Consider the following 24,499-nt stretch of genomic DNA (forward strand, 5'->3'; position numbering starts at 1 on the left):
GGGAACAGGATCATTGTACATTTACTCGTAGGTGTACATTGTACAGGCTGCCAGAGGAGGTCGTTGTGGCAGTTACTACAACAACATTTGGATAGGTACATGGATAGGAAAGGTTTAGAGGGACATGGACCAAATGCAGGCAGATGGGACTATCGTCGATGGGGCATCTTGGTCAGCACGGATGTTGGGCAGAAGGGCCTGCTTCCTTTCTGTATAAATCTATGACTCTACTTCTGCAATGCACATTTGCCAAGGTCTGGTCAAGGTTCCCTGGAGGCAGGTCAACCATCAAAGGAGTATTTATTAACATCGGAAGTATAGGAAAAGTCAAACAGCTCAACTATTGCTCGGTTGTTTACATCTTCACTTGCTGTACTTTGGCCAGAAGGTATAAAACACGAGAATGTTCTTCTGTTTGTGACTGATGCAGCTCTGTACATGAAAAAAGCTGCTCGTGCTCTTAAAGTTTAATTCCCCAAAATGTTGCATTTGACATGCTTAGCTCATGGACTCCATAGAATTGCCGAGCACATACGTAGCTTGTTTCCAAATGTTGATCGCCTAGTTTCCAATGTCAAGAAAATCTTCTTCAAAGCACCGTCACATGTGCAGTTGTTCAAGGAAATGGCACCCGAGATTCCGCTACCTCCTCAGCTTGTTTTGACTAGGTGGGGTACATGCTGTACTGCTGTACTCTACTATACTCTACTATACTCTCTGCTGTACTCTACAATGCTGCAATTTTGAAAAGATAAAAGAAATCCGCAATTGTTTTGAAGAAGAAGATTCTGCTGCAGTCAGGATCACCAGTGAAATCATGTAGAAAAAGTCCCTCCACCACGACCTTGTGTTTATTGCTTCCAATTTTGCAAAGTTCCCACAAGCTATCACTTCACTTGAGAAACGTGACGAAACATTAGTGAATAACTTGCAGGTTTGTTAGAAATATTTTCCCAACAAACGACAGTCACAGCAATTTAGATCCAACTGAATGTTTTAATACATGAGAGAGGATTGCACAGAGTACAGGAGTCTGAACAAGTCTCTCTAACGCAGCAGTGCCCCCCTCATTTATTTATACCATTGAGTAGACAAAGATGTATTGAACACAACTTAATCCCATCATGCAGGTATGTAACACAACTTAATCATCATGCAGGTATGCAAAGTACAATTTAATCAATCTCATCATGCAGGTATGCAAAGTACAAAACTACAGTTAGCACCAAATAGAAGTGAGCAAAGTCTACGAACAAGCATCTGCTTGTCCATACATTATTCTTAAAGGTACAGTCCCCGATAACTATAGGAATGAATTTTTTAATATATATAATTTTCCTCCTGTTTATACAATTATCCAACAATTTATTAACAATTTCTAAAAATTCCCCCGTCCCGAACGCCTCCCCGGTTCCATCACAACATTGCACTTTCTTTTGACTTTTTGCAATCTGTTCATCCGCGGGGGTCTGTTTAGGCCATGAAGGTATCCCTTAGGTCAATGTCCACTTCTTCTTCCTCAATCCCTTTCTGAGGAACCAACTCGTACATCATCTGCATTTTCTTTGTAAGGGCTGTTTCTATTAGTCTTTGAGAGAACCCTCGAACACAGGGAATTATACAGCATCCGAATCCGGCTAACATTCCTGTAATCACTACGAAGGATGTTAGTGCAGAAATGACAATATTTTTCCATTTCCCGAACCAGTTCTCAAGGAACCTTGTCCATGAAGTGTCTACCCCGGAGTTCTCGCCTAGCTCCTCCGCCAGCGATGTTAACCCAGCCAAGGCCCTGGAGACTGAGCCGTCCGGGGCAGTATTATTTGGAATGAAGGTGCAGCATGATGAGCCAAACATGACGCACACGCCTCCTCTATCTGCTAATAACATGTCTAAGGCCATCCGATTTTGCCAGGCCATTTTTGTCCGCGTATCCCGTTTCTACCTCCAAGGATTTTTTTAAGGTCTTTTATTGGAATTATTTTTATAATCCTCTCTTCAGGTCCTTTTGGTTTCGGGGTGGGCGTGACCCCTGTCTTACTCACTTTCCCGACTTCTATTCTGAATTTGCAACATGGATCCTGCATCCTTGCATCTACACAAAGGAAGTAGTTGCCTACGTCCTGTTGTTTGGGCTTCTTTATTGTCACGATGGTTTTCCAATTCTTTCGATGGAGGGGTGTGGAGGCTACCGATCAGGGACCATCTGCTGTGTAAGTCTGTTCCGTCAGACATTCCCCACCCTTGGTAGCCCCCATTGAGAGAGTGTTGGAAAACCTGACCCCATGTGCGGCACGGGGCTCTGCACACGTATGTTCCATCGGTGCCATAGGCTCTTTCGGCACACCACATTCCGGGGTACTCTTTACATGGGTCAATGTGGAAGGTGCCTGTTTCATCTTCCTTAAGTTTTATAACGTAATCCCATCCATTTACAACCATACAAAGACTAGTCGTCCAAATCCATTTTATGATTGATTTTTTCATTTTCTTTTTCTGGTTACGACAAGTTACTCGGGTTTTAGTCGTTACTGGGCCCTGGTAGGCCGTCAGCCGTCACTTATTCCCTTGTTCCTTTTCGTTCTCAGAGTTTACCTTCATTCGTTTACAATGTGTTATGTGTACCCACGTTGGTCTCTCCGCAATCCTTACGGCCGTTGGTGTGGTGAGCAGAACTTGGTAAGGTCCGTCCCACCGAGGGCTTGACCACCTTTTTCTTTTGATGACCTTGATAAACACCCAGTCGCCTGGTTTCACAACCTTCTCGAACCTTGGTTTTCCTGTTCCAGGCTGGTCAGGTTCCTTAACACATGAGATTTGGTTATTAATAACTTTTGCATATAGTCAGCCAGTGTCTCCTCTTCCTGTACTGTTTCGGTTAGTTTCTGGAAGATGGGATATTGGAAGGGTTTCCCATATAATATTTCATATGGGGAGATTCCCCTTACATTCGGTATCATTCTTATATTTAATAATACGAGGGGTAGGCAGTCTATCCAGGAGAACCCTGTTTCTGCCATGGCCTTTCGCAATTTGCTTTTGATAGTCCCGTTTGTTCTTTCCACCAATCCTGCCGATTGGAGATGGTACGAACAGTGGTGTTTTACCTGTATCTTTAGGGCACTACTTAGTTTTGCTATTATCTCATTCACGAAGTGACTACCATTATCACTATATAACTTTTCTGGGATTCCAAATCGGGGATGATATCCCTTAGAAGGGCCTTCGCCACTGTCAACGCATCTGCGTTGGCCGTGGGGAAGACCTCTACCCACCTAGAGAAAACGTCAATTATCACCAGGCAGTACTTTTTCCCTTGTGCAGGACTCAATTCTATATAGTCCATGTTTAAATTTTGAAAAGGATAATTTGGTTGTGGTGCTTTGCCTGGTGCTTGCTTCAACCCCCCTTGTGGATTGTATCTGGCACATATCTCGCATGTCTCACAGTATTTCTTTGCAAAATATGTGAAGCCGTAGGTTTGGAATATTTTGTCCACTATTTGTATCATTCCTCTTGTTGAGACATGGGTTACCCCATGGCTCATTAAACATGCATATTTAAATAGTGATTTTGGTAAGATTAGTTTTCCCTCATTATTCCTCCATAGTTCGTCCTCCCCTCTTTGTCCTTCTTTTGCCCATTTGCTTTTTTCGGTAGGAGGAGCGACTTTTTGCATACATCGTAGCACTTCATGATCTACTTCTTGTAATTCTAGCCCAAAAGCCTCCTTTGCCTCCAGTTCTCGCCCTCCTGCTTCTTTTGCTGCCTGGTCCGCCCGGTGGTTTCCCTTGGTTACTTGGTCGGTCCCTTTAGTATGGGCGGCGCATTTGCAGATTGCTACAGCTGCGGGTAGCGACACTGCCTCCAACAGTTCCAGGATCACGTCTTTATGTAAAATGGGTTTGCCTGCAGAGGTGACCATGCCACGGTTACGCCATTGTGCTGCGAAAACGTGTGGACAGTGGAGAAGGTATATGCACTATCGGTGTAAATGTTTACTCGCCTCCCCTTCGCCATTTTGCATGCTTCAATGAGGGCTACTAGCTCAGCGGCTTGCGCTGAGAAGTGCTTAGGTAGTGCTTCGGCCCTGATGATCCTTGTGTCATCAACGACCGCATATCCCGTAATATATTCTCCAATCTCATTCTTTTTGCATGACCCGTCAATATACAGAGTTAGGTCCGGATCCTTCAGCGCCACGTCTTTCAGGTCAGGACGTGGCATGACCAGTTTGTCCGTTTCTTCCAAACAGCTGTGTGGTTCTCCGTCCGCTTCGGTTGGCAGTAGGGTGGCCGGATTCAGCATAGTACATCGCTCGATTGTCAGGTTAGGTTGTGATAGCAGTACTGCCATGCAAGAAAGGTGTCTTGCCGGTGAAAGATATGAGATTTTTTGTTGTAACAACAGTACTGCGACCGCGTGTGGGACCCGCAGTGTTAAGGTCCTGTACAATACTGTGGTGGCGGAGGCTTGCACCGCGAGGGACGCCGCAATAACTGCTTGCAGGCAAGTTGGCAGTGCTTGCGCCACCTGGTCCAGTTTCGTAGAATAGTATGCCACTGGCCTTTCGTACAGGGAACATGGGGGTATTACACGGGGATTCCTTGCAGGGAATCAGGACGCCTTTCTCTCTCAAGGCTTCGAATATGGGTCTGATCCCCTCGATAGCCTCCTTTCGGAGGGGGTATTGTCTCTGGTAGGGGCGGTAGGATGATCGGGGGGTGACCTTTACTGGTTCAATTCCCCTGATTAGTCCCACATCCGACGGTCCTGCCGACCACAATCTAGCTGGCAGGTCTTTTAAAATCTCCTCCTCATCCTCAGTGAGATTAAGGATCAATTGTTTCTCTCCCCGCGGCCAAATGGACCTCCTTCGATCCCCCTGTCCTCCAGGTCAGGGTTCTAGTATAAGTACCGGTATCCCTTCCTTTGAACACCTGGCCTCTATCATCGAGTCATTCCCACTTTTGCTCCGCTTCTCCCTTGGCCACCAATTCCCCTAAGTGTCGCCACCTGCCCCCCTGTTTCTTGGACAGGGAGACGTGGGGTCTGGACGGGTATTCCCTGAAGAGCTCGTCATCCTTCTTATCCAAATTGACTGCGACAGCGCCGTTTCCCTTATTGTCCCAATAGAGAGAGGTTGGTCAGTGTCATGGCAGAACTAGGGTCCTTCATAAATTTGGTCTCGTATTTTTTATCCGGTCCTGTGGTAGGTTTAAACCATATTGTACAATGTAGGTCTTCCGCCCTATGTATTGTCGCCTCTTCCGGGACCCTAGCCTTGGCTTCTTTGACCAATGCTTTCCCCACTGCTCCTGGTCCATTTTGTGCCAGATCTATGGTGCAGTAGTAGTGAGGTTCGCCTACTCCTTCCTGGACCAATATATCCGCACTGCCGGGTGCCCATCTGACTGCCCTCATTCCGGACCCGGTCGGCATCACCCCTTTTTTTAGTCCTTGCATTACATCTCGTCCCAGCAGGTTGACTGGGCACGTCGCTGATATGAGGACTTGCTCCTGCCACTGATCTTGGGATAATGGTTCCTTAAAGGTGAGGGGCTCAGTTAAGAACTCGACATTGGTGTGGCCTGTGGCCGATTTTACGGTGATGGAATCTTTGGAGTACTTGACTCCTGGAGGTTCCTCGTCTTTGGTGATAACAGTCTTGCAAGCCCCACTGTCACACAGGAAAATTAGTTTCTTGCCCTTGGCGAAGAGGGTAATGGTTGGTTTCACAAAGTCCTGTAGACCATGCAAGATACATTCCAGATCCAAGATATTTAAAGTGTTTTCCTGGCTCTCTCTATATGGGGCCGGCTGTGGATCCCTTATCCATTTTTCTTCCCCTAGTCAGGATTTACTCTGCTTCTCTGGTTCTTCCTCGTCTTCTGCCCCCCGCTTCGGCTGCGGACATTCTCGGGCCCAATGGCCGATTTTTCCGCAGTTGAAGCAGCCATTTCCCTTGGGAGCTCTGCCACCTCGGCCCCTTCCCCTGCCTCTGCCTCGGCTCCTTCCTTTATACCCCTGTTGGTAGAATACTGAGACGGCAGTCTCTTCTCCCTCTATTACTTCGGCCAGATAAACTTGTTTGGTTGTGGTTTTTCTGCTTTTTGCATTTTCTTCCGCATGTACTGCTCCTCCTGGATTAGGCATGGCTATCATTGGCAAGATATTTTTCTCCCCTTCGCCCACTTTGTTAAAGGTCGGGTGAGGCGGGCTCATTAGGGCCCCCATTCCCTCTGTTATTTGTTTCATAAATGGCCCCAATGGTTTAAAATGAGTTCCTGACCTGGTGACGCTCGGATTCTGTAAACCTGGTATGGGTCCGTGAACTCGGGCCGTTGTGGTCCCAGCTTCGCTCCTTTCTCCCGGTGGCAAGGCCACTCCACCTTCCTGAAAATAGGGAGGGGGGCACTCGCCGTCCCGGGGTTCGCCGGCAAGGGTGCCGACGCATTTTGAGGCGGCGATCGATAGAAGACCTCGTTGTCTCCTTTCTGTAAGTACGCCGTCGTCTGTTCTTCTTTTTTCTTTTTTCTTTTTATCCTCCTGTCCGTCCTTCCGTGCTTTGGCTACGCCGAGCCAAATTCGTGCCTGTTGGTAGCCTAATTTATCTTTGTTCATACGTTTCTTAACGGCATCATTTCATATGGCGGACATTAGTTTAGAACAATCGTCCACCAATAATTTACCACTAAACCCATAGTCTCTTTTCCACCTCCGCAGGTGTTTGCAATTTTTTTTGCTATCTATAAACATGCATTTTTCATGGCCTTCGTAATATTTTGGGTTTGCCGAACCCATGCTCTCCACCTTCCCGTTAGTACTTACTGCTTCCTGTGGTCAAGTCGCACTTGACTCTTGAAGTCCCTGACTTCGCTTACGGCCGCGCCGTTTGGAGAAGTAGTCGCACTACTCTCCGATTTTTTGTGCTAGACAATTCCTACACAGGTCAGCGGGGAATCAAACGGTTCGACAAAATCAAATTACTTAACCCGGGGGGGCCCCCTTCCTACGGAACATTCAGTTTTATCTCGGTCGTGTCGACTGGACCCCGTCACTCTGTTTCCACCTTCCGTAAATCCTTAAAGTGAGCGCTCTTGGTTTATTGGAAGAAGGCAACAGAGGTATTGGGGCCCCACGTTGGGCGCCAATTATGTTAGAAATATTTTCCCAACAAACGACAGTCACAGCAATTTAGATCCAACTGAATGTTTTAATACATGAGAGAGGATTGCACAGAGTACAGGAGTCTGAACAAGTCTCTCTAACGCAGCAGTGCCCCCCTCATTTCTTTATACCATGGAGTAGACAGAGATGTATTGAACACAACTTAATCCCATCATGCAGGTATGTAACACAACTTAATCACTTCACCTCCAATTTCCATCCTGCCCTTAAATATACCTGGACTATCTCTGACATCTCCCTCCCGTTTCTGGACCTCACCATCTCCATCACAGGAGAAAAACTAGTGACGGACATTTATTACAAGCCCACCGACTCGCACAGCTATCTGGACTACACTTCTTCCCACCCGGTCCCCTGCAAAAAGTCTATCCCCTACTCCCAATTCCTCCGTCTACGCCGCATCTGCGCCCGGGATGAGGTGTTCCAGACTAGGGCTTCCGAGATGTCCTCGTTTTTCAGAAAACGGGGCTTCCCCTCCTCCATTATAGATGAGGCTCTCACTAGGGTCTCTTCTACATCCCGCAGCTCCGCTCTTGCTCCCCATCCCCCCACTCGCAACAAGGACAGGATCCCCCTCGTTCTCACCTTCCACCCCACCAGCCAGCGGATCCAACATATCATCCACCAACATTTCCGTCACCTACAACAGGACCCCACCACTGGCCATATCTTCCCATCCCCTCCCCTCTCTGCATTCCGCAGAGACCGTTCCCTCCGCAACTCCCTGGTCCACTCGTCCCTTCCTACCCAAACCACCCTAACCCCGGGCACTTTCCCTTGCAACCGCACGAGATGCAACACCTGTCCCTTTACCTCCCCCCTCAACTCCATCAAAGGACCCAAACATTCTTTCCAGGTGAGACAGAGGTTCACCTGCACCTCCTCCAACCTCATCTATTGCATCCGCTGCTCTAGATGTCAACTCATCTATATCGGTGAAACCAAGCGCAGGCTCGGCGATCGCTTCGCTGAACACCTGCGCTCGGTCCGCATTAACGCAACTGATCTCCCGGTGGCCCAGCACTTTAACTCCCCCTCCCATTCCCAGTCTGACCTCTCTGTCATGGGCCTCCTCCAGTGCCATAGTGAGGCCCGCCGGAAATTGGAGGAGCAGCACCTCATATTTCGCCTGGGCAGTTTGCGGCCCGGTGGTATGAACGTCGACTTCTCCAACTTCAGATAGCTCCTCTGTCCCTCCCTTCCCTTCCTCCTTCCCAGATCTCCCTCTATCTTCCTGTCTCCACCTATATCCTTCCTTTGTCCCACCCCCGACATCAGTCTGAAGAAGGGTCTCGACCCGAAACGTCACCCATTCCTTCTCTCCCGAGATGCTGCCTGACCTGCTGAGTTACTCCAACATTTTGTGAATTAATCATCATGCAGGTATGCAAAGTACAACCTAATCAATCTCATCATGTAGGTATGCAAAGTACAAAACTACAGTTAGCACCTAATAGAAGTGAGCAAAGTCTACGAACAAGCATCTGCTTGTCCATACATTATTCTTAAAGGTACAGTCCCCAATAACTATAGGAATGAATTTTTAAATATATATCAAGGTTTTCAACAAGTAACTGACGATATCCGTAAAGTTCCTGGAGATGTACGTAAAGACATACTAGCAAAATGTGAGAGTGATTTTAGGTAACAAAGATCTTGAAGAAATACAAAACATAGCTAAAGTTCTCAAAGGCAGTTATGCACAAGATATCGACATGAATATAGAGTCTGTAGCTTGTTTCGGGTATGCACCAGTGACCTCAGCTGGGGTAGAAATAAGTTTTTCACAACTGAAGCATAGTCTGTCCGACAGATGCATAGTTTAACACCAGATAATTTGAAAAAATGCTAGTAATTATGTGCAACCAGGCAACTATGGTCATTTAATGTAGTAAACCTTTATATTATCATTTTAAACCATATTTTGGTGGTGGAAATACATGCCTTTTTTGTGTCAATAAATGCCTTTGTGCCTTTTTTTGTAATTTTATTATGCCTATTTCAGAGATTTTTAGTGCCTAAACATCCTGGCTCTAGTTATGGGCATGCTGAAGCATGATGTGGCTTCCACAAAGGCCGTGAAGAATGTTCCAGTTTATGATGTGCCATTGCACATTGTGGTACTGCAGCCCGTATATAAAGCTCTAGGGACTGTTTGCTCAAGGAATATATGTGGAAGAAAATTGATGCCGTGATAATAATGCTATGTTCTAAAAAATGACATCATATCAATGTACTGATTTATAAATATATATAAAATATATTGAACTGCCAGGAGACTGAACTTGTATAGGGGAGAAGATCCCCTGTAGGAAACCTCCTTAAACATCAAGTGCAGCATTGGAATGAGAGGAGACGAGGCTCAGGAGCAGAGTGCAGCTGTTCAAAGGACACCTGAACTCTGGCCTCCACCATCACCCAGTGTGACAATCAGGCAGATGGATTGTCTGATATTGAAATGTGTTTCCTGATAAACCATTGTATTCTGTTATTATAAATATCCCCAAGTACATTAATAAGGTCTTATTGTTTTTCAGGTATGATTTTCAATGAAGTAGACCAGCAGATTCGGAATGCAGGATACCAGAAACACGCGTTTAATGTGCTCATCAGTAATCGTTTGGGCTATAACAGGGATGTTCCTGATACCAGAGACCCAAAGCAAGTTCTTCATATTTAACTCTTGTTTGATTTAAAAGATGCATTCCATATTTGCCCATGCTTTTAATTATGTTGCTTAATGCTGAATTCCAAAGCTGCCATGGCACGCAGCTGTGGACTATGGGCCAAACACAAGCAAGTGGGATTAGTGCAGTTGGGACATGTTGGGCGGTGTGGGCAAGTTGGGCCGAAGGGCCTGGTTCCACACTGTATGACTCTATGACACCTTCATCACCTCCGAGCTTGATGCTGTCACTGCATTAGCCTTAGAGGGAGTACAGAGAAGGTTCACCAGATTGATCCCTGGGATGGCAGGACTTTCATATGAAGAAAGACTGGATAGACTAGGCTTATATTCGCTGGGATTTAGAAGACTGAGGGGGGATCTTATAGAAACATATAAAATTCTTAAGGGGTTGGAGAGGCTAGATGCAGGAAGATTGTTCCCGATGTTGGGGAAGTCCAGAACTAGGGGTCACAGCTTAAGGATAAGGGGGAAGTCTTTTAGGACCGAGATGAGAAAACATTTCTTCACACAGAGAGTGGTGAGTCTGTGGAATTCTCTGCCACAGAAGGTAGTTGAGGCCAGTTCATTGGCTATATTTAAGAGGGAGTTAGATGTGGCCCTTGTGGCTAAAGGGATCAGGGGGTATGGAGAGAAGGCAGGTACAGGTTACTGAGTTGGATGATCAGCCATGATCATATTGAATGGCGGTGGTGCAGGCTCGAAGGGCCGAATGGCCTACTCCTGCACCCTATTTTCTATGTTTTTATGTTTCTATTCTATGCTGGCAAATGTCCATCAGCCCCTGTAGACATCTCCTGCTCACATCCCATGCTTCATACAATCTCCTTCACCTTGCACTGGGATTTATGCTGATCTCTATTGGCTTCAACTCTATTACATTTGAACAAGGTATACAAGGCGGGTTATTTGTAGTAGAATGCATGTCTACATGTCCCAGATGCAGTGGAATGGTTAAATAAGTGTTTTGAGCTGAAAAGGGATGGTGGAACTAGAAATCACTAGTTAGGCACCTCTGGACAGGGGCGTTCTTTATACAGTTTTGGTTACCACACTACAAGAGAGGGCATAGAGGAGATTTACAAGATGTTGCCAGGTTACAATTTTGAGAAGAGTGTCTAAGCTACATTATTTTCTGATGGACAATTAATTGTGGTGTAAAAAATTAGAGATTTTAGACTTTAGTCTAAGAGATGATTAGAGAGAATAAAGAACTGCGGTAGAGGGGTTAATAACACATTCATAGTTATAGAGATGGAAACAGACCCTTTGGTCCAACTTGCATATGCTGACCAAAATACCCATCTATGCTAATCCTATTTGCCCGCATATTCCTCGAACATTCCGTATCTATATACATCTTCAAATGTCTTCCAAATACTGTAAGAGTATCTGTCTGAGCCACCACGTTTATCTCGTTCCATATGCGTACCACCCTCTGTGTGACAAAGTTGCCCCTATTAAATCTTTCCCCTCTCACCTTAAACCTTTGCTCTCTAGTACTTGATTTCCCCGATCCTGGAAAATAGACTGTGCACTCATCTATGCCCCCTATTCATCCTTTCTGTGAAGGTGATGAAGATGTCATGACAGAATGATGTTGTTTGGAGGAGGAATTATAGGTGAGTCGAGGAATAATTGTTTCACCTTGAGAGTAGTAGAATTAGTAACTCAGTGCCTGACATTTTGATTGAGGCAGATACCCTCATCGTATTTAAGACTCATGCGAGTGAACACTTGAAGAACCACAGGTGTGGCCCATGAACTGAAAAGGTGGTGAAGCATAAATAGCTCCAATTGTGGGCAGCATGGACACAGTTAGCTGAATGATCTATGCTGTAAATTTTTATGATTTAAAATATGTATCTTTCGCATTTTTCACCTTTTTAAACTCTCTTACAATGAAGGTTTAAGCATTCTTAGAGTTTCCTATCTGGCCATATTTCAGGTATCATTGTCAATATCATTACCTATTTGTTTTGTTCTGCAGAAAGAAGTATCTAAGATTTTTCATGATGATCAGATAATATTCTGTAACTAACTCGGTGAACTTGAAATATATTTGCATTAAAAAGTGGAAAAGTGAGAAATAACTAGGATGGTTGGTCTTTTCAATCTAAAAAGTAATTTAAAAATTTTAAATGTGTGATATGTGGATATGAAACAAAAGTCAGTCATGCAGTATTAACATAAATCAAAAATATTGGACAGATTGGGCTTGTATCTGCTGACATTTATTCAAGTGAGAGATGACTTAGTTGAAATATACAAGATATTGCGAGAAGTTGCCTTGTGGATGTAGGGTGGGTGTTTCTTCCTGTGGGAAAATCTAGACCCAAGGGTCACTGTTTAAGAATGAGATCAGACACAAATTTATCCTTCAGAGTGTTGTGAATCCATGTAACTCTCCATCAAAACATGGAGTGGTCAGAACAGATAGGTGATTGGTGTGTGAAGACACTGTGGGAATGTGGAGACGTGGAGATCACTTAATAATCAGATTAACCTGGTCTTAATAAATAGTGTAGCAGGCTCAAGGGATCAATTGACTGTCAACTTAGAACATAAAATATATTAAATGTTCATATTCACATGTTCATATGACTCTGTTTCCTGCTTCCCCCATTCTAATGTAAGAATAGCAGCACTCGTGTTCATAGTAATCAAAATGTTATTTGTCAGAAAAGTTTATGCTAGTGCATTTGACTTTATTATATGAATGGTGAACTTGAAATTGTAATATCTTTGCCTTAAAAAGAGGAAAACGGAGTGTCTTTTCAAGAACATCAGTATTCTGAAAGGCATTAACAAATATAATGCAAAGTTTTTCATATTGGTATACTGTATTGGCAAAGTTGGGATGATGTTGGTTATGGAATTTGCTCATATGACAATCCCAGTAACACTTGGGGTTATCCTTTCTTTAAGTTTGCATTATTTCCAACCACAGTTTCCTCCCAATGTTTGGCCCATCAAAATCCATTCCCCTTACTGTATTTTCTTAGGACAAGTTGAACCATTGTTGATCCATTCTCCCAGGACCATTGACATTCATGCACACTTCATTCTACAGTAAACCCTCATTATTATGGTCCTCTTTATAACTGATTTCAGGTACTGACTTTCACCAACTCAACTACAAACACCAACCACGTCCTGCACCTTCGCTTCCAGGCCGAGCTGCCAATACCGCACCCGGCCCACACAGCTTCCTCAGCCGCTTCCAGGCCACGCCTGCCGACCCTTACCTGCATTCCATCTTCCCTTGGGCCATGACCACTCCATTGGCAACCACCAGGCCGGGGCTGTCAACTCACCTGGATTTACTTTAGACTTCAGAGATACAGCGCGGAAACAGGCCCTTCGGCCCATGGAGTCCGTGCCGACCAGCGATCATCCTGTACACTAGCACTATCCTACACACTAGGGACCTGAGGGCACAACCTCAGAATAAACGGACGCCCCTTTAGAACGGAGGTGAGGAGGAATTTCTTTAGCCCGAGGGTGGTGAATCTGTGGAAATCATTGCCACAGACTGCTGTGGAGGTCAAGTCATTGGGCATTTTTGGAGCAGAGATTGATAGGTTCTTGATTAGTAAGGGCGTCAAAGGTTACGGGGAGAAGGCAGAAGAATGGGGTTGCGAGGGAAAAATAGATCAGCCATGATAAAATGGCGGAGCAGACTCGATGGGCTGAATGGCTTAATTCTGCTCCTTTGTCGTATGATCTTGTGATGGCACAGTGGCACAGCTGGTAGAGCTACACCCTCACAGTACCAAAGGCATGGGTTCTATCCTGATCTCGGGTGCTGTCTGTGTGGAGTTTGTACGTTCTCCCTGTGAAAGTGGGGGTCTCCTCCGGGTGCTGCGGTTTCTTCCCACGTCCTGAAGATGTGCAGGTTAATCGGCCTGTGTAAAATTGCCTCCAGCATGTAGAGAGTAGATGAGAAAGTCAGATAATGTAAAACTAGTGTGAATGGGTGATCGAAGGTCGGAATGGACTCGATGGGCTGAAGGATCTGTTTTGATGCTGTATCTCTAAAATGAAAGATGCAAGTGACAGAAAGATAAGGCCTCAATGTATCACGGGGAGCGTAATCGTTAAAGGAAATGCATTATCACTAACACTAGAAAGGATATTTCTTTGCAGAGTGACAGCATCACCACATAACAACATATTTTGATGTAAATTACACATTTATGGCTGCATAGTCATACAAGATAGATTAGTTGGCAAAGGCAATTCTTTTTTGAAGTTGATCATTTTCTTGTGTTCTACCCTAAATGACTCTCTTCTGTTGTCAGGTGTAAAGAAAAAAGCTACCCAATGAATCTACCTTCTGCCAGCATTATTATCTGTTTTTATAATGAAGCTTTATCAGTTCTGCTGCGGACAGTGACGAGTGTGCTAGATCGTTCCCCAGCAAATCTGTTGCACGAAATCATCCTTGTAGATGACCACAGCGATTTCAGTGAGTCACATGTAGTGTTTCTCTGTTTTCTATGTATTCCTTCCTTGGCAGGTGGTGAATTTCGTATTATTCTTAGACCAGATTCATAAATGAGCAGATATAATTCATGACCAGGCAATCTATTCAGTGCTGTAGTGGGATGAGTTCAGGCTGAGTGCTTGTTTTCAGTATTTAATTGAATTGATATAGGTTTATCTTTGTTACATGTACCGAAATACAATGATTAAATGTTTTGTGCGCTATCCAGGCAGATCATACCATACATAAATATAATAGGACAGCACAGTGGCGCAGCAATAGACTTTTGTTGCCTTACAGCACCGAAGACCTGGGTTTGAACTTCACTACGGGTGCTGTCTGTGCGGAGTTAGTACATTCTCCCTGTGATCGCATGGGTTTCCTCCCATATCCCAAAGACCTACAGGTTTGTAGGTTAATTGGCTTCGGTAAAAAAAATTGCAAATTGTTCCTACTTTGTAGGATAGTGCACATGTTCCAGGTGCTCGCTGATCGGTGCGGCCTTGGTGGGCTGAAGGGCCTGTTTCCGCGCTGTATCTCCAAAGTCTAACGGTTATACAAAAGAGAAAATAAACGGATGGGACTTAAGTCTAGAACTTATGGATGGAGAGAGTATACAGTTAATGTCAAGACCCTTAACAGCATTAATGTGCATCGGGATCTTGGAGTCTGTCCATAGCTCTCTAAAGGTAGCAGCAGCGGCAGATAGGGTGGTACAGAAGGTGTATGTAATGCACATAGATCCTCGGTGGCCAGCTTGCAAAGAGATGGCTTACTCTGGTGCCATAGTGTGGGTTCTGAGACTCTAATAAGCATTCAACTTCCTGAAAGTCAACATCATTCCCAGCGGTGCACAAAAACTGTTCTTGGAAGCATGAACCTGCAGCGAAACATAAATGAACATTTCAGTGGTGACTCTTCATTAATTTTCTGATTTGTTTTGTCAGTTAATCTAAAAGATGAACTTGAGGACTACATTTGGAAATCTCTACCCAGAAAAGTGAAGCTGGTGCGAAATTCTGAACGAGAGGGATTGATACGTGGTAGAATGATTGGAGCATCCCATGCAACAGGTAACTTGATGATGATGCTATGTGAAGGGGTAAAATGCAGGAGTCATAGAAACATAGGAAATAGGTGCAGGAGGCAGCCATTTGGCCCTTCGAGCCAGCACCGCCATTCATTGTGATCATGGCTGATCATCCACAATCAATAACCCGTGCCTGTCTTCTCCCCATATCCCTTGAATCCACTCACTCCTAGAGCTCTATCTAACTCTCTCTTAAATCCATCCAGTGATTTGGCTTCCACTGCCCTCTGTGGCAGAGAATTCCACAAATTCACAACTCTGGGTGAAAAAGTTCCTTCTCACCAGTTTTAAATAGCCTCCCCTTTATTCTAAGACTGTGGCCCCTGGTTCTGGACTCGCCCAACATTGGGAACATTTTTCCTGCATCTAGCTTGTCCAGTCCTTTTATAATTTTATATGTCTCTATAAGATCCCCTCTAATCCTTCTAAACTCCAGTGAATACAAGCCTAGTCTTTTCAATCTTTCCTCATATGACAGTCCCGCCATCCCAGGGATCAATCTCGTGAACCTACGCTGCACTGTCTCAATTACAAGGATGTCCTTCCTCAAATTAGGAGACTAAATCTGTACACAATACTCCAGATGTGGTCTTACCTGGGCCCTATACAACTGCAGAAGAACCTCTTTACTCCTATACTGAAATCCTCTCGTTATGAAGGCCAACATGCCATTAGCTTTCTTCACTGCCTGCTGTACCTGCACGCCCACTTTCAGTGACTGGTGTACACGGACACCCAGGTCTCGCTGCACTTCCCCCTTACCTAACCTGACACCATTGAGATAATAATCTGCCTCCTTGTTTTTGCCGCCAAAGTGGATAACCTCACATTTATCTATATTATGCTGCATTTGCCACGCATCTGCCCACTCACTCAACCTGTCCAGGTCACCCTGCAACCTCCTAACATTCTCTTCGCAGTTCACACTGCCACCCAGCTTTGTGTCATCCGCAAACTTGCTAGTGTTACTTCTAATTCCTTCATCCAAATCATTAATATATATGGTAAACAGTTGCGGCCCCAACACTGAGCCTTGCGGCACTCCACTCGCCACTGCCTGCCATTCTGAAAAGGACCCATTTACTCCTACTCTTTGCTTCCTGTCTGCCAACCAATTCTCTATCCATGTCAACACCCTTCCCCCAATACCATGTGCTCTAAATTTGCTCACCAATTTCCCATGTGGGACCTTATCAAAGACTTTCTGAAAGTCTAGATACACTACATCCACTGGCTCTCCTTTATCCATTTTACTTGTCACATCCTCAAAAAATTCCAGAAGATTAGTCAAGCATGATATCCCTTTCATAAATCCATGCTGACTTGGACTTATCCTTTTACTGCTATCCAAATACACCGTTATTACCTCTTTAATAATTGACTACAGCATCTTCTCCACCACCGATGTCAGGCTAACTGGTCTGTAATTCCCCGTTTTGTCTCTCGCTCTTTTCTTGAAAAGTGCGATAACATTAGCTATCCTCCAATCCCCAGGAACTGATCCTGAATCTATTGAACATTGGAAAATGGTCACCAATGCATCCACTATTTCTAGAATCACCTCGCTGATTACCCTGGGATGCAGACCATCAGGCCCAGGGGATTTATCAACCTTCAGTTCCATCAGTCTACCCAATACTATTTCTCGCATTATGCAAATTTCTTTCAGTTCCTCTACCCCCGTAGATCCTATGTCCTCTAGTACATCTGGGAGATTGTTTGTGTCTTCCTTAGTGAAGGCAGATCCGTAGTACTGTTCAACTCTTCTGCCATTTCCTTGTTACCCATAATAATTTCACCCGAGTCGAAGAATAGATTACTGAAGGACTCCAGCAGTAAGGATGCAAGATAAGGAAGGAAGATAACTGCAGGAAGTTTGTGGCCTTGACTAAATTTACAATAACATGCCGCTGTGAAATTTACATTATCATAGAAAATGTATGGTGCAATAGAGATGTGCCCACTGCATGTTCCACAGGCAGCTATCCAGGGCTAAGCACTGGCTAATCTGCAGGAGTTTGTGTAGTGCACCCCTCCAACCCCTGCTCCTGATCCCTCCCAACTCGACACCCGGATGCAAGTCTGATATTGTTTCCCAACATTGGAATAAATGTTGCCCAGGTTCTGCTATGGTTAGACGGTCTGCTGCAACAAACTATTGTCCAGAAAGCAACTGAGGAAAAATATGCTTGCGTCGCTGTTAAATATCGCAAAAGTTTGCGTGGCTTTTACTACTTTTATGAATTAATTTAGATTTGCAACGGTTAACAATTGTAGAACTAATTAAAAAAAAATAATTACTGAATAATGGTGAATCATTAGCCGGGCTAATGATTCACCACTTGAGTAGTCTATTTGGTATTTTTTAAATTGGTTTTAGTTATGCTTTGAAATCAGTTTTGTAACCAAATTCTATAACGTTTGTTTTCCATAGGAGATATACTGGTGTTTCTTGACAGTCACTGCGAGGTGAATGAGTTGTGGCTACAACCCCTGCTGGCTCCAATTATGCAGGATCGCAAGACTGTGGTGTGCCCGGTGATTGACATCATCAACGCTGACACATTAATCTACAGCGCTTCCCCAATTGTGAGGGGAGGGTTTAACTGGGGCCTGCACTTCAAGTGGGATCCAGTACCTGCTTCGACGTTGAATGGACCAGAGGGACAAACAACAGCAATCAAGTAGTAAACCAATTTCACATATACTTACATATAAAGATATATATATCTTTATATATATATATATAAAGATTTTCTTTAAATTTTGCAATCTGAAGTAAACAACTTTACTTCATGTAGCCAGCAACTGGCAAATCTGCTTTCATGAAGGGAGTTGTACTCCATGATGATGTAAGCTAAAGTTTCACTTATGACCAGCGTGCAGGTTGAGAGATCACTAAACTTTTATTTCTATGTTTTTATTCTTTCCACAATTCTAATTTACATATTCATTACTGTTATGTGCTGTGTTCCAGAAGCCATTTTTACAGATGGGACTTAACCTTTGCAACACCAGTATTCTTAATTCCAAATCTACAATTTGCATTCAATTGGCATTAACACTCTTGGTTCTCCTTGTAGTTTCCCTATTTTCCACAGACAACTCTAAAGGATCTGCAGTCCAGATATACCCGTACACAAACTCCGCCCCTTTACACAAGAAAACTTCTACCCAAGTCCAAGTAATGTGATTTTTGAGGTTTACTTTTGTTTCAATTTTTTTTCTTCCATATCTATCATCAAGCAATTTATAACAAAATATTCAACGTTATGACAAAGTTCTTGGGGAGGATTTGTTAACTGCTACATTCTTTTGGTCATTAAATCTGTGAGAGTTTATGCACAATTCATGAAAAAAGTGATGCAAAATTTCACTCTTTGTAATCTCCTAACAATATCATGATTTTTTTACTGGTCGTCCTTTAACTTTTTTCATTCCAGTTAAAAACAGTTATATCAAGTAAATCAAATAAATAATATGAAGCTTTAACTATAATTTGTTAGTTCTAATCCAGAGAATTATTGTGTTACTCATACTTTCTGTGATTGCCAGATATTCAGACGTTTCATTTTCATGTCCAGATTTTAAATTCAGTGTTCTCTGCTATAAAGTAAAGTAATTCTAATTCTCTTTTTGTGATCCTCATCAGCAGAGGATGGCTAGTGGGTTCATCAGTTGGACACACCCGCTCCGTTTCTATATTTCAGCAAAAAAGCTGCATTCCTTTAGCCTAGAGATACTCGGCCCACCGAGTTCACGTCGTCCAGCGATCCCCGCACATTGACACTATCCTGCACACACTAGGGACAATTTTACATTTATACCAAGCCAATTAACCTACAAACCTGTACGTCTTTGGAGTGTGGGAGGAAACTGAAGATCTCGGGGGAAAACCCACGCAGGTCATGGGGAGAACGTACAAACTCCATACAGACAAGCCACCAGCCGTCAGGATCGAACCCAGGTCTCTGGCACTGTAAGGCAGTAGCTCTATCGCTACGCCTCCGTGCCTCCTTTTGAATATTGCCATTGAAACAGTGCATGCCAGGAAAGAATCTCTCAAAATATTTTACATCCACATTTCATCTAATTGTCTTAGAAATCAGTCTTTCCATTTAGAGTCATAGAGTCATGCAGTGTGGAAACAGGCCATTCAGCCCATCTACCAACGCCGACCAACATGCCCCATCTACACTTGTCGCACCTGCCTGTATTTGGCCCATACCCCTAACCTGTCCTATCCTGTTTAAATGTTGCTTAAATGTTGAGATAGTACCTTCCTCAACTACCTCCTGTGGCAGCTCGTTCCATACACCCACTACCCTTAATGTGTAAAAAAAATATTTACCCTTCAGGTTCCTATTAAACCTTTACCCCTCACCTTAAACCCAAGTTCTCTGGTTCTCGCTTCCCCAACTCTGGGCATTTATCTAAACCTTTCCCCCTAACCACTAAAACTCTATTGTAAAATAATTTTATTTTGTATCTTGAATTGTATGTTTTATATATTTGCATATATTTACATCTGACACCTGACTATCATTTCTTCTAACTTGTATATGTTGACCTGCAGTCCTTCCTGATCCGCTCTGCTCTTGCTCCCCCTCCCCCCATACGTAACAAGGACAAACTCCCCTCATCTTCCACCCCATATAATCCTCCAACATTTTTGCCACCTCCAATGGGATCCCACTACTGGCCACATCTTCCCATCTCCACCCATTTTTGCTTTCCGCAGAGACCGTTCCCACTGAAACTCCCTGGTCAACTCGTTGCTTCCCACCCAAACCACCCCCTCCCCAGGTACTTTCCCATGCAACCACAGGAGATGCAACGCCTATCCTTTTACCTCCCCCCTTGACTCCACCCAAGGACCCAAACAGTCTTTCCAGGTGAGGCAGAGGTTCATATGCACCTCCTCCAACCTCATCTACTGTATCCTCTGTTCCAGGTGTCAACTTCTCTACATAGGCGAGACCAAGTGCAGGCTCGGTGATCATTTCGCTGAAGTCCTCCGCTCAGTCCGTCTTAACCTACCTGATCTACCGGTGGCTCAGCACTTCAACTCCCCCTCTCATTCCCAATCTGACCTTTCTGTCCTGGGCCTCCTCCATTGTCATCCTCTCTCTTGATTTACCATATCCAATAACTTGATCTTATTGATGAGGTGTTAATGTCATTTCATTATTGCCAGTGCCCAAATCTTGCACAGATACTTTCACAGACCTTCCTGCTGCCAGATTAGCCTTGGCACTATTCTCTCTCCTCCATAATTTCATCTTGGTCTTCCTTTCAATACCAATCTATGTGGATGCTTTCCTCCCCATCTTCCATTATTATCACTAGATCCGACGTTTCCCATCTCTTGTTGCTGCTGTTCCTTTCAGTGAAGTGTCTGCAGGTGAGAGGAGAATGTCAGCATGATTTGGGGCACAGGAGCATACATAATTGTGCCTTCAGTAGCTTGAAATCCGCTGCTCTCATAGGAATTACTGCCTGTAATGCGCAGAGGGATATTATTGTTTGTTAACAGCATTTAAAGTAAGAAGAAGCTGGTTGGTTCAAAAACATTTTTTTAAATCTTGGAACAAGCATGATAAACCTATCTTGGAAATACTGGCTCTGCATGTTTGGAAATTTGTAAGAAAAGGGCAGGAGGCAAACATGTTTGAGTTTAGTCCGTTTGTTCTGTTTTAATATAATGAAAAATGTAAATAGGAAATGCAGTGTTTGAAACTCAGAAATAATTTAGCTCAGATTTGCACTGCTGAATTATAATTACATTAATTATATGATTAGATTTACGATTTTCTTTATAAATTCTTCCTATTCAGGTCACCTACAATGGCAGGAGGACTGTTTGCAATGAACAAGGATTACTTTAATGAACTTGGACAGTACGATAGTGGCATGGATATTTGGGGAGGAGAAAATCTGGAAATTTCATTTAGGGTAATGTTTTTTGACTTATGTGAAATTTCACTTTTCTAATGCACAGTTCTTAATAAGGCTTATTTAAAGAAAGTAAATAGAACTTAAAACTACCTTAAGTTATAATTATAACATGGAAATAACTTGTTCTGTTGCTGATAATGTTTGTCCTCCACAGAACAATTTGTGCTAATACCACATGCCCATGTTGTTCCTGTACATTCACCTTTTCTTCAAACATCTACTTAAATATTGTGATGGTGTGTGTCAATCACCACTTGACAATGTGTTTCACACTGTTAATTAGAGTTAAATAGAGCTCTAGGGGCTAGTGGTATCAAGGGATATGGGGAGAAGGCAGGCAAGGGTTATTGATTGTGGACGATCAGCCATGATCACAATGAATGGTGGTGCTGGCTCGAAGGGCCGAATGGCCTCCTCCTGAACCTATTTTCTATGTTTCTATAATTACATTTCTCCTGATCTCTCTCCTAAACGCCTTTTGTACTAGGCTTTTGCATTAGAACATAAAACAGTACAGCACAGGAACATGTCCTTCGGTCCAATGTCTGTGCCGAACATGGTGCCAAGGCCAACCCTTATCCAAAATTCTCTTAAATGCCACTGTCGTATCTGCCTCAACCACCACTCCTGGCAACGTGTTCCAGGCATTCACCACCCTCTATTTAAGTAAACCTGCCCTGCACATCCCCCTTACTTTGCTCTTCTCACCTTCAAGCTGTACCCTCTGGTATTTGATATTTCCATCTTGGGGAATTCTAAACTGTAATCATTGGAAATAATCTGTTTCTGTTTATCCTGCCTCACCATTTTACGGTTTTAAATACCAACTGAACGGATATAATTCCAACTTTTTCTTAGTAGCTGGTAAATACTTTAGCGAATATAAGGTACTGTTCCTCCAATTTGCGCTGGGCCACACTCTGACAATGGAGGAGGCCCAGGGTGGGAATAGGAGGGGGAGTTAAAGTGTTCTTGGTTCTTGGTCCTCCAAAATATTCTAAATGGAATTTAAACTGGAGGTGGAACTGGAACTGGTTAAGTAAAGTGTTTTGATAAACACTTTAACTCCCCCACCCTATCAACAACTGGACAGCAGTCCTGAATTAATATCTACCTCATTGGAGACCCTTGGACTATCTTTGATTTATCTTCAATTCTGCTTGGGCTCAGCTCATCTCTGCTGCAGCCCTCATCCAAACTTTTCTTACTTTAAAATTAACACCAGATGGATCTGCCTCACTCTTTCTGTTATAAATGTTATTTCGTCCAAGTCTCTGCCATTATTTTTCCATGTTGACCCATCACCCCTGTGTTTCTAATCTGTGTTTGCCTAAGATTGCTACCATTGAATTTTAAAATTTCTCACCTCAATTTCAAATGCCTACAAGATTTTATCCCACTTTATCTCTGTAAACTTCTCCATTCCCACAGCCCGTTTGGAAATCTATGTTCCATCAGTTGCACTTTTGCTTCATCAGTGGTGGCAGTGCCTTTACCTGCCTAGGCCTGTCTGAAATTTACTCATCCTTAATTCACATTCCTCTGTCCCCCTTTAGAACCTACCCATTTGTCCAAGCTTTGGATCTTCTGGCTTAAATATCTTACACGGCTGAGTGTCAGAGTTTATTAGTTGTCTTTCCTGTGAAATGACGATTTGCTCTGTTGAAGACAGAACATAAATACAGATGGTGTAATTGTAGTGGCAGAGTGCAGCTTCAGCATCCCTTCTGTGCCTCGACAGATGAATGTCACAGGCATGTTCAGATAAGTGTATAAAACGAAGCCTCTGTGAGCTTCAAATCTCCTATGCAGAAGAACAGGTGTCCTAGGTAATGTTTATTCCCCCAGCTAACATCACTAAGAATAGAACATCCAGTCATTCCCAACTTGCTCACTGTGTGACCACAGTCCATAGTGAAGAGAATTGAAGCATCCCCTGGTCAAGGAAGGAGTTTTAAAAATATTGTCTTTTTCTTCAATAGATGATGCCATCCATCTTTAATTCCGTGCACACATGTCGTAAGAATTGACATGGAATGAATTGAATCATAAGATGGGCACTGATCCCCAAAAAGGGAACCAACATAGATAAATTCAAGGATTTCTCCATGATATCCCATGAAGCCTGGGTGATGAATGCACTGGGTCAGCCTTTTAAAGAGGAATTCTCCCAGAAAATGGAATATTTAAAATATCTCAAGTTTCAGAAATCTTGTTTAAAAAAACAAACTGTTATTCACTATTCTTGTCTTGAGTACAATTAGGTAACATGTCCATGTTCTGTTTTGGTTCAGATTTGGACGTGCGGGGGTCAGCTAAAAATCATTCCCTGCTCCAGGGTTGGGCACATTTTCCGTAAGCGTCGGCCGTATGGTTCACCCAGAGGGCAGGATACCATGGCACACAATTCTCTTCGCCTGGCACATGTCTGGATGGATGAATACAAGGTGCGTTATGTCACTGGTCATAAGGACAAATTAACAAGGCTGGTTGCAGAGGATGACTTGCTTTTGATTCGCATAAGTACAGGTCCACCACCGTTTCTCCGGCATCTAATGGTCAGGTGCTTCCTTTAATCCGGATACAATCACAAGAGCACAATTGAACCCCTCCCCCTCTCCCTGGACGTCATACTGAAAATGTGTTGCCTTGGCCTGATGAGGCGGCCGATCTCAACCTCATTGGGACTTCTGCATCTATCGGCCGGTCAAATTTGCCTCCTGTGGCCATGGCACTGATACTTCAGCCTGGCTCCTCTTGGAGGTCATGACCTCTGTTGCTCTGGCAAAATGGTTAATGCAGAAAGGCTCTGGAAGCAAGTGTGCTGGAAAATCAATGGTGGACCTCTATACTAAGAGTTTCTGGTACAGTTATTACTGGGGGTGGTCATTTTACAGCTCGAGGACCCCATTGGCTCATTGTGTCCACTCAAGCTCACTACTATATACTATAGGAGGAGGCCATTCGGCCCTTTGAGCCAGCACCACCATTCAATGTGATCATGGCTGATCATTCTCAATCAGTACCCCGTTCCTGCCTTCTCCCCATACCCCCTGACTCCGCTATCCTTAAGAGCTCTGTCTAG

The 24,499-nt window shown here is 43.8% G+C and overlaps 1 protein-coding gene across 7 annotated transcripts in view; it reads left to right on the forward strand.

Annotated features, from left to right (window-relative positions):
* The window catches only part of galnt11 (UDP-N-acetyl-alpha-D-galactosamine:polypeptide N-acetylgalactosaminyltransferase 11 (GalNAc-T11)), a 108,570-nt gene that overhangs the window by 59,258 nt on the left and 24,813 nt on the right, over positions 1 to 24,499 (forward strand). For all 7 annotated transcript variants that reach the window (XR_013549113.1, XM_078424545.1, XM_078424516.1 and 4 more), the window contains 6 exons: positions 9,729 to 9,852; positions 14,182 to 14,348; positions 15,314 to 15,439; positions 17,891 to 18,140; positions 21,294 to 21,411; positions 23,709 to 23,861. Coding sequence is in view for 6 of the 7 variants with exons in the window: in XM_078424545.1 (XP_078280671.1) it covers positions 9,729 to 9,852; positions 14,182 to 14,348; positions 15,314 to 15,439; positions 17,891 to 18,140; positions 21,294 to 21,411; positions 23,709 to 23,861 (938 nt within the window). In the remaining variant the exon portion in view is untranslated. The remainder of the gene's footprint in view (positions 1 to 9,728; positions 9,853 to 14,181; positions 14,349 to 15,313; positions 15,440 to 17,890; positions 18,141 to 21,293; positions 21,412 to 23,708; positions 23,862 to 24,499) is intronic.

Source organism: Rhinoraja longicauda, chromosome 2 (assembly GCF_053455715.1).
Source record: "Rhinoraja longicauda isolate Sanriku21f chromosome 2, sRhiLon1.1, whole genome shotgun sequence".
Lineage (NCBI taxonomy): Eukaryota > Metazoa > Chordata > Chondrichthyes > Rajiformes > Arhynchobatidae > Rhinoraja > Rhinoraja longicauda.